Genomic DNA, 11613 nt, shown 5'->3' with positions numbered 1-11613 from the left:
TTGTTTCTAGGTTTTAATTTAGTTTTTGTTTATTTATTTACTTTTTATTTATACGTTTATTTATTTATTTTTCTCTCTATGGTATTAGTTTATTTTTATTTTTTTATTTTTATTTTTTCCCTCTTATTACATATTGTATTACTGTATACAGATTAAGCTTGTATTTTGTGTATCTGGATTTCTATTTCAATATTTTTGTAATGTCCAATTATTCTTTAATAAAAGAAAAGAAAAGAAAAGAATCCCGATGTTGTACGCATGTGCAAGAATGGCGGAAGTATGTTGTATCGGGGATGTAAACAAAACAGTTTGTATTAAATAAAACAAATTAAACCTAGGTCATCTTTTATATGGAACTAATTACATTCGAACAGCCGGTAAAACGCTTGCTTTGGTTGATTAAAGTTAGGAAAATGGTAATTGGTAATAAAACATTTAAACCTTACCCTATTTGTTTGTGTAATGACATAAATTCACGTTTATTATAATCGATTTTGACATAGCTTAGACAAGATCAGATTTAGACGGACAATTAAGTTTTGTTATTGTAAAAGTAACACTTAGCATATTTTCATTTTCATCTAATTCTCTAAAGATATGTCCACAAATGTGAACATTGCTAATCATATTATCACTATTTTAATATGTGTTAATACTATTTAATAAGTTGTGTGACGTGTTTGAACATGGGCGTGGCGTCTGGCGTCACACTTGGATGTGGGCGGGGTTGGATGTCCACCGCAGGCTGCAGCGAGACTCTCCTCCCAACACAAAATGGCCAGAACTGTACCACAGGCTTTATACATGAGGGGGCGCCAAACACTCATTCAGTGACCGAATGCAAGACAGACACGCAAGAACCACATTTATAAACTGTATAATTTAATAGTTTTCTCCATACAATACTCGTATGCTTCATATATTGTGGTTCATGTTCTTTTTATATTATTGCTTTACAGTAAAATGCATTGGTTGGATACATCCATTGCTTGCAAGACAATACATTCAAGTTACACACCAACGTCTTATGTTGAAAATCATTAAATCTGTACCTTACAGAAGGTTTCCTATATGCCTTTCCACTCACAGTGCAGCAGGTCACTCGTAGAGTTGCGCATGTATCTGTGCATGTGTGTTTAATAAATCAAGACACTGCATGAGAAGTTCCCATACTTTTGTGCATATTCATGCGTGGCAGAGTCATTTGAAGCATTTTCCTTTAAGTTTTGCCCTCTGGAGAGGCATACAATGGAGAGCGCATATGTAAGAGTGCTATACAACTGGCAACAAAGACATCCCATCTGAGGTGACCCGATGAAACGTCAATCAAACCACTCCGGAGGTCCGAAGTTTATAAAATACAATTAAATGTCAAAAAATACTCATCTCAGTTCAAATATAATGTAGCATTTACATCAAGCATGGCACAAATAATCAGCAACAGAGTCAATAGTAAAGTATAGTGTGCTGACAGAGATTCAAAGAAATATATATTGCACTGGCAAAAGGGAGAAACTAACATAGAAACTGGCACCATTTAATGCTGAAAAAACAATTTGTTGCTGATTAATGCTGAAAAAAAAACACACATTTTAACTATATAATGTGACAACCAACATAGGAAGAAGCTTTCAAAGCTTCAACTGTGTGCGTATGTTAAATAATGTAACCGTACAGATCACCACTGAGAAACACCACAGAACAAAGATAGAAAGAGAATCATCACACCACACCACCGTCATTCTGCACAGCACATAGCCACTATAAACTAAAGTCGACATTCTACAGAATGGCAATTAGGTGATGTGAGATTAGATGACAGAATCTGCATGCATGTGTTACAGCGGTGGGCGACTTCAGCAGCTTTCACGAACATGGCTCATCTATGAAAATATAATCCCCGCACTCGGCCCTCACCGACTGAGATTGCATATATCATATATAATGTGTACATCAAATACTGCAACACCTGTCTTTTTGCACGGACAACAGCGACAGCACCTCCTAGCACTTGACAATGACAGGTTCTACAACTGACGAAAGACACAAAGACACGTTACCCTACGTTCAAGATTGGATCTCCTGAGCTCACTAGCAGCTGAGTGAATGGGGGTCCTGTAGCTGCCATTTAGGGGTGAATTTTAAGAAACAAGTTCAGGTCATATTTCACCACAAAACAAAGAAATAAGATTTTTTTTATGCTAAAAGAAAAAGTGTATGTGGACCATGTTTTTTTTTTGTATTGTGACATCACTGCAAGTGCATTTTCTACCTCAAATAATGGTACTGTAATTTTCATTACTGTTTAAAAAACAGTACATTACATAAAATCATTACAATTAATACAATCCAAATACGTAAAATACACCTCGATTCTCATTACAGTACTTATTACAGCAATGAAAAAAAATCCCATTACCGTAACGCAAAAGTTATTTAAATTTGACAGTCAGAACTAAATTTCCTTTACCATGTAAAAATTACATTGCTATAACTAATGCAAAAAAAAAAAAAAATCATTATTAGCACAAAAGCATTTAAATTTACACCTCAATTCTCATTACTGCAAAAAACAAAACAAAAAAAAACAAAAAAAAAAAAAAAATTTTCACATTGCAAAAATGTCATTACAATTAATACAAACAATGCACATATTTCCTTTACCAGGTGAAAGAAATCATTCCTATAACTAATAAAAAAAATTCAATTACCAGAACACAGAAAATCATATTATATAATATTTATAACTTTGTAATATTTATATGGCCCACACGTACTGCAGCAATGAGAATCCAAGGTGAAAAATGTTTTCAACTTTCATGAAAATAAATGTTGCAATGCAGAAAAACGGTAAAAGGTCCTTAACCTCATTGACTTGCAAAATATAATTTATTTTTCTTTTGATTTTGTGATGAAATATGACCTGGGCACATTTTCTTGAGATCCATCCTTGTAGGAACATTGACGTGAGCTCACAAAGCTTTCGCCCTGCTTTAAAAATGCCTTCTTCGTGTCAAATCATGCATTACAGACACACGGTAATAAATATCCAGAGAGGGAGGTTAGGGTGCATTGGAAATAAAGAAAAAGCGGCCGTTTCGGTCACATATGTAAATACACCCTCACCTCCCAACATCTGTAAGGAAGCACTGGTTCAAACAGGATCAGTGATGTTATATTTACATATAAACAAAAATGCATCGATTCGTAGCATGTTTGCAAAATCCAGGATCTCTGTTTGTGATTTCATCAGTATGTGTTTGAAATATCAAAGCTACCACAGTTGTCAGTCTTATCGTCCAAAGCGAAACAAGCAAAGAGCGGTCCTGAGGGTCATCTGCTCTGGTCTGAACAAGAGGTGAGGAGCAGCTTTTGATGTGTGCTTTATGATTGGTTCCATTCACTGGTTAATGCAGGTCTGGAATAAGAAAGGGGAAACCAAAACAGGTCTAATTTTAGAGCTTCTGTTTCCAGCTGGTCCACTCACTGATGGGCACCTGCCGGAAGCTCTCAGCAGGAAATGCATGGTCCAGCTCATAAGGATTTCATAATATCTCGCCCTCACCGCATTATCCATACAGAAAATGCTTCGCATCTGCTGTGCATCTTTACGTGCAAGTTTTCTAGCATGTAACGAGCTGCGAGAATCACTTTGTTGCCCGAGGGCAGTCATTTCATGTCAGTTCCATCTTTTTATTGCACCAAGGACGTACTTTCATTTTTCCATTCTCGAGGAAATAAATTAATATGATCTAGATGTTTTATGCCACATATAAAGTGCATTATGTTCATGTCATACGGTGTCTCAAGGGAAGACAAAAATTAGAAAATGTAGTTTGCTAATGCATAAAGGAATGAGCAGCATTCTTTGTCATTGCCATGTGTGTGTGTCGTTTGTGATCCAAGTTTACACTTTCAATCCTTCTGCTCTGAACGAGACATTTACGGGCTGCATTGTGATTGTCCGAGTTTCAGAAGTGGAAGAATATCCAGTTATAAAGAGAGCTGCCAAGGAGAATTTTTATTTCCTGGAATCGATGGAGAAAGTTGAGAGTCAACGTCTTCTGGGAAATGCAGTTCTTCCATCTGAGCCACAGTGGTGCGAATGTGCAGCAGCAGACAGTGGTTTTCTTCAACAGTAGCGACTCAGTAGGGAGATCAAACGGAGAGGAAACAACAGAATCATTGGTGATTTTGGTTGCAGGTTTATCCCGGAGGTATTTTGGTTCAAAGCCCATGGAAATCTTCCAGCTTAGTCACCCTCTCGACACATGGGCAGGTTGACAAAAGTGAAGACGTTGTATTCGATCATGATTGAAAAGCAGAGGAAGATGGCATACAAAACAAGCACGTACATGCCCAGCCTAAAGTCCAACCTCCACTTGTTCACATGGATCCCCAACACCTAAAGGTGGACAAATACAATTATTAGTAAGAAGCCAGAGAAGACAATCATCTATCTGATTGGTTTATAGAAGTGTGATATTAGAGCGATATCAGAACTCCAACAGCCATTTCACAGTTTAATCGTATCACTTCGCTTGAGGTATTTCTTATAGTGAGTGGCATGGCGGATGCCCAAATCCAGTATCATTTTATAAATATTAGCGGAATGTAGTTTTAAGAATTTTTCAGGTGTGAATGTACTTGTTTATAGTTCAAATATGCAGATTGTTAATAAAGATCTATTTGAAAATTTTGTGTCAATGTTTTCAGCAACCGTTCAGTGCTCATGAATCTGCTCGAGAGCAGTGTCACCTTGGCCAGATGTTTTGGAATTTACCGTTGACTCTGATGTATCTCTTTGGTCTCATTAAACTATTATTTGTTCCAGAGCAAATAGTTTTGGCAAAACTCATCATGTTTATGTACATCGTATGCTGTATATCAGAGCGCTGCCTGTGTACTGTTGACTGAATTGCCTAGCAACTTGGATGATGGCCGTTGTTGTTTATGAAATAATATTATTCAAATAATATTTGGTATACATTTTTTTATTTATTTAATACTAGTGTTTAGTATTGAGAAACGGTGCGTGTGTTCGTGATGGTGATTTTAGTTACATTGTTCCACCATTAGATGAAAGTTATTTTTTAGTTTCAACAACAGCTTGATGCAGCAAACAAATGCACTAAGCAGCAAAATCACCCTTAACAGATGAAAGGATATTAACATTACAACAAAGATAACGCTTTCATCAGCAGATATATAAACTACTGTTCATTTTGAATGAGACCGATCTGAAGAATGAATGCTGTATCAGATGCAGGTAATCACACTTAACCAGTCCATCTCTCTCTTATAATACTCCACATAATACAGTGATACAACAGGCTTTCAATGAAGCAACTCAACATTCCTTCGTTACTAGTTCTAAAGTGACGTTTTCAAATTAGTAACGAAGGCTTGGGCTCAGCTGTTAAACTGTCAACTTTAGATTTGAATTTGTGGCAGAAGGAAGAAGTTTTGCACAAATGGCTGTCCCAGTTCCCAGACCTGAACCCTATAAAAACTGAATGGGGTGAACTGAAGACAAGCACCAACATGGATGCAATAATAGGGTGCCAATAATTGTGGCCAACACGAACTAGTAAAACATTTATTTCATAGTGAGATTTGCCCCCCCTTTTTTATTGTTTAACTTCAATGAAAAGTTTTTTTTTTTTGTGAACTGAATGAAAGATCAAAAGGATAAAACACCCTTTTTTTAACCAAAACTAAAAAAAGGTGTCCATATATAGTACTTTTGGCCATGTTCTTTGCATTTACTCACAGTTAAAGCCACCGAACCCAGCAGCAGAACAACAGAGTAAACCAATCCTTTACTGTTGATTTGGATCTAAATAGGACACAAAAAAATAAAGGTAATTTTATGGTCTTTGTGGAATTGTGTGTGCGTGTATGTTTGAGGAGTGACAAAGACAGATACCACAGAGCCGTAGTTGACAGCCATTGTCTGGATGCCCCAGGGAACGCCGAGTCCAACCAGGATATCAAAGACGTTACTGCCAATCGTGTTGGAGACAGCCATGTCCCCCAGGCCTGAGCACACAGACACAAAGCCAGAGCTAGAAAGTCAGCTCAACATGGATGAAAGATAAGCGAAGGTAGAATAACCAAGAAAATTAAACAAAGGAGAGCTCTACCTTGCCGTGCGACAATGAGGCTCGCTATGCAGTCGGGAACGCTGGTGCCCGCAGCCAGGAAAGTTATACCCATAATGACATCTGGGATTCCGAGTGTGTATCCAACGATTGTGACCTGCACACAGCAACCCACATGAATGAGACTCAATGAAATGCTTATAGGAATAGTGATGTAACAGGCCTGCAAGCAGAATGACCTAAAATAAGCCAAAATTCAAAGATATAGTGTCAAAACAAAGATGATTTCAATCTCCCGTCTAAGGAATCCCAGGGGCTACATGGGTCTAAGAAAACTTTAAGAAAAAATAAAGAGATTTTACTAAATTTACTATGGCAGTCACAGTTAAGACACAAGATTTTAAATGTTGCAATAACAGAATTCGTTTTTAAAAATTATATTTAAATATTATATTAAAATTAATAAATTGCAGGAAGAAAAAAAAAAAAAACTTAAATACACAAAAGAAACTGAAACTCACCATCCACACCATGACATAGGAGAAAACGGCTATCCACAGTGTAGAGAGGAAGAAGGACAGCATGAAGCAGCGCTCCCACCGTGGCTTGGCACAGTTGGGTATGGTGAAATACAGCAACACCAAAATGGGCCAGGAAACGAAAAACTTCACCTTATCCATAGCGCCCCCTACAGTCACGTGGTACAGTAGGTCAGTTAAGCCTCTACCCAAAAAAAGCTTCTCTTTTATTATTCATTTGACCACCCAGTCCTTGTATTTATAGTGACTTAGGAGTTTACAGGGAGGGCAGATGAAAGCACAGCTCACAAGAAAACACATCAGAAATGGCCACCCAATGCATAATACTAAGGCACTCTAAACACGGGCAGTAAATTAAAAAAAAGCTATAATCTCAACAAAAGAGATCCTTTATCATGTGATTTTCTCACAATTGTTTTACTATGAACTGACCGAACAATGCATTGCACTCTCTCTCACACACACACACACACACACACACACACACACACACACACACACACACACACACACACACACACACAGTGTTCTTTTGGTACAAATCACATTTACTAAACTAAACTCAAATTAAATTAAATAAATCCTTAACTTGCTTTATTTTTTCTAATATACGACAATATGTTTGTTCAAATTTGAGGTACAATAACAGTTGAGGTCAAAAGTTTACATACACCTTGCAATATCTGCAAAATGTTAATTCTTTTACCAAAAAAAGAGGGATCATATAAAATGCATGTTATTTTTTATTTAGTAGTGACCTGAAATCTCATAAAAGACGCTTGCATATAGTCCACAAGAGAAAATAATCGTTGAATTTCTAAAAGTTGTTCATGAGTCCCTTGTTTGTCTTAAACAGTTAAACTGCCCCCATCCTTCAGGTCCCACAAATTCTTCAGTTTTTCAGCATTTCTGCTATTTGAACCCTTTCCAGCAATGACTATGATTTTAAGATCCATCTTTTCACACTGAGGACAACTAAGGGACTCATATGCAACCATTACAGAAGGTTCAAATGCTCACTGATGCTTCAGAAGGAAAAACGAAGACAAGTTAAACTTACCATGATCTTCAAATTCTAAAAGTTTTAACCCCCATTTCTTACTGCATTGTTTTTTTCTTCTGAAGCATCAGTAAGCATTTGAACCTTCTGTAATAGCTGCATATGAGTCCCTCAGTTGTCCTCAGTGTGAAAAGATGGATCTCATGGAAATCATACAGTTATTGTTGGAAAGGGTTCAAATACACAAAAATGCTGAAAAATCAATGAATTTGTGAGACCTGAAGGATTCTGATATGTAAATGTCTTATGTATTTTGTATGATCCCTTTTATTTTGGTAAAATAATGAACATTTTGCAGATTCTTCAAGTTGTATGTAAACTTTTGATATCAGCTGTATGTAAATAAAAAATATATAGCTTCATTCTTTGCATGATATCTAACATAGTGTTATAAACCTTGGTAAATTAATTAAATTCTGTAACTTTTCCAGGTCCAGAAATCCCAGTTTTAAAATACCCTGACATTTCAAGCTTTTCTATCATCACATAGATCTTGCTGGTTAGGGCACAGCATAAGAACTATGTGAGTACATATAGTATACTATGATTTCAGATGCCACCGATGTCGCTACATGTGGTTAAAGAGCTAATGTGTTAATGTGTGAGAAAGTGAAACCGCCTCACCAGGCAAGCTGAAGGGAGATGACATCTCACTCTCCGACTCCTCAGTGAGTTTGTCCTCCGCTACGTTGCCATTTTCCAAGGTGTCAGCTTTCTTATCTGCCACCAGCACTGCATCCACCCCATTGGCCATCTTCACCAGCCGCTGCTGCTGTTTTATAAGGACCACAGAACAAAAACCGCTTAATAATTCACTCTTATCGTAACATTTCCTCACAATGCTTTTCTATTCAGCTACTGTAATTAGTATGACACATTAGAAATAACATAAGAGTGAGTAAATAAACCATTTTTTTTTCTATTTCTGGGTGTACTATCTTTTAAGACGTATAGTGACAAGACTGACAACCTTTTGTGTCAAAGTACTATATATCCATAAACAGTTTAACATCATTCCCAGCCTCATTCCTCTTAACTAGCTGACATGTCTCTATCAAATTCCTCAGCAGTCTTTGTAGCAGAGGGTTTGAATTTCTAACACAACTCTTTGAACGCCGGCATGTGGATATTTATAGAAACAGTTTAATCAGCCTTACACCCAGAACTGGGCTACCTGACGTGAGAACTCCACAGTGCTGAGTTAGCCAACAAAGACCGGCCCATAATCCCTTCTGAACTCTGCTTTATAATCCAGTCTCTGGGTTCCCAGTGTTAAATATGCTCTTTTATAAACTGGATATTGCAGACACGGAATTCTGAATGGATGAGCCGCATTTGAAGAGCTTGTAAAATAGCTGAACACATCTGCAACTCTAATCTGTTGAATTCAACATGAATCAGCGTTCACAACCCATTTAACTTCTGTATTGTGACATTTTCTAAGCGAAAGATGATATATGAAAAATGAACAATAGGATGGGGGTTCAAATTTTATCTATCAGTAGGGCGATGCGTAAAACGCGGACTAAATTGCGGAATCCAGTCATAAAAACGGAATTTACTGTATGACACAGAATGTCACAGAATTAGACAAATTTGGATGAATAAAACAAGTAGGTCAGTCCACTTAAATTAATATGTGATATGGAATAGTGTCTGTGAATATTAAGCCACAAAAAAGACTATTTAAATATGAATCCTGCATGTCTGTGTGAATGAATGGCGCAGATGCGCAGTTTTCTTTACTAAACATATTGAAGCATGCGTTAAGCTCTGTGTTTTCAGGCTCTGCCACTCAATATACGAGTACATGAACACAAAAACAATTTTTTCGTCAAAAGTTCGGAAACTGTGACAGAAATGTGTTACATAATGTACTACTGCTACTACTTTACTTTTAAGGAATATTCACCAGAAAAAAATATTTTCCAGATTTTATTTACCAGAAAAATGTAAACTTAAAATAAAATAAATAAATAACATAATATTTATAAAAAATAAAATCAATTAATTAGATATGCTTTTCAGTATTAAAATTTAAACCATTACAATGGAAGGCAATTAATGGAAAACACAGAATTTGGTAAAAATAAAACACATTATAGGACCTTAAAAATGTAATTATTGCTTAACTTTTAATAAATCGCTGTTAAATTGTGCAAGTTTCATGATTTCAATTAATTAGACATGTTTTTTAATTTAGCCATTAAAATAGAGTCTAGAAAAATTAAAACCGAAAAAAAAAAAAAAAAAACAGAACCCAACTCAACAGGGTCCAAAACACTGAACTCAATTGACTTTCATTGTATGGATTACAAAACATATATACATTACAGTTAACACAGCTGGTGTATTTTCTTACCTCATTGATGATAAGTCGGCTTGCCATGCGCAGACGTGTTTTGGGCCCAAAGTGGTTGGTGATCATGACCCTGAGACCGGCCTCGGGGAACCGATAATGGGGAGGGCTTGAGTTTATCATTTCGTCCACCATCACAACAGAGCCCCTAGTGTACTCTTTACTGGGCTTTACTGCGGACACGGAGGAAAAATTGTTTATGAGTGCACCTATACATTGTACTCACGCTCAATACACGCAGCATGTACAGTATTTGTTCATAAAACACACACACACACACACACACACACACACACACACACACACACACACACACACACACACACACACAGACACACACACATAACTGTCAAACCTGCCCGGAGAGACCAAAAATAAATAAATAAATCCACACAACAACTGCGCACAGAAACCAGCGGGACTGTAAACACGCACACACTCAAATGAAAAAGGATGTGTCACAATTTTCAATCTAAAGTCCTGTTTGTCAGTGAGAGACTGATTCCTGCTGGGACAGACTGTAGGCCCACCTCTGAGCGCCTTAGGATACTGTCAGAAAGCATCGACAGACAGAATACTGACATGAAATGAAATCCTCAACCATCCTGCAGATTACTGCTGGACACCACAGGAAGGGCTCTACTGACAACTACATACAGAAACACACTGACCAAAGATAATGATGATATTAATAGAGTATTCTTACTTAAATACAACTTAAAGGTAAAGTGTGTCATTTCTGTGCCGCAAGTGTTAATAAATGGGGGGAAAAAATGAAGAACTTTTGTTTGCTCCCACTTTATATTAGGTGGCCCCAACTACTATGTACTTACATTTACATACAATGCACTTATTGTGTACACACGTTTTTATATTGTACTTACCTGCATGTAATTACATCTGTAATTGGGGGTTTAAGCACGTAGCGCTATAATAAAATATAATAATATATTATGGCCAAGGAACTGATCAGGCAGACCAAACCGCAAGTCGTAGAGACTTGAAACTTGGAGGGATGGTAGTACTCAAACCGCCTACAACATCACCAAGGCTCACCCCAATCGGCCTAGCAGGGGCACTACAGTGGTCAAAAGTACGAAATCATTCATAACTCCTATAGCACATCACAGGCTCAAGTGTCTAATGTCTTGGAAATCTTTGACTGGAGTAGGACAAAACGCATGCCCTGGATTCGGGTATTTGGGATTTTTTTTTTTTAAACCTACGTACAAGAACTAGTCCTAGGTTTTTTGCCCGATTGGAACCAAACAAGTGCAGGAAGAATCTCTGGAGAGAGAATATCGCTATAACTTTTGAACATGTATGTAAGAGCTGAATCTGAGGTCACATGGGAAGAAAAAAAAATCCCAGAGCTTGACCACTTGGTGGCGCTAAAAGAGGGGAAAAATCCATTGGCAGATGAATTTTGAGCACCTATTAGACAAGGTTAATGCCGGTAAACTCAGTGGGCCTGTTTGACTCACGGTCCTAAAAGTCTGTGAGAAATTTGAAAATTCAGCCTCTGGGGTACCCTGGAAATCCAGAGGTCTC

At 37.1% G+C, this 11613-nt stretch overlaps 1 protein-coding gene across 2 annotated transcripts in view; it reads right to left on the bottom strand.

The window, feature by feature from the left end:
• Positions 1–867: 867 nt before the first annotated feature.
• Positions 868–11613, bottom strand: part of slc24a4a (solute carrier family 24 member 4a) — a 56293-nt gene continuing 45547 nt past the window's right edge. The window contains exons 11-17 of one of the 2 annotated variants that reach the window (XM_073826421.1): positions 10066–10235; positions 8328–8475; positions 6626–6792; positions 6147–6261; positions 5930–6042; positions 5774–5839; positions 868–4405 (exon numbers count right to left, since the gene is read on the bottom strand). In XM_073826421.1, the coding sequence (XP_073682522.1) occupies positions 4253–4405; positions 5774–5839; positions 5930–6042; positions 6147–6261; positions 6626–6792; positions 8328–8475; positions 10066–10235 (932 nt within the window). In that variant the 3' untranslated portion in view covers positions 868–4252. The remainder of the gene's footprint in view (positions 4406–5773; positions 5840–5929; positions 6043–6146; positions 6262–6625; positions 6793–8327; positions 8476–10065; positions 10236–11613) is intronic. The other variant, XM_073826422.1, reaches the window with a different exon arrangement.

Source organism: Garra rufa, chromosome 21 (genome assembly GCF_049309525.1).
Source record: "Garra rufa chromosome 21, GarRuf1.0, whole genome shotgun sequence".
Lineage (NCBI taxonomy): Eukaryota > Metazoa > Chordata > Actinopteri > Cypriniformes > Cyprinidae > Garra > Garra rufa.
This window is presented reverse-complemented; position numbering and strand designations above follow the sequence as displayed.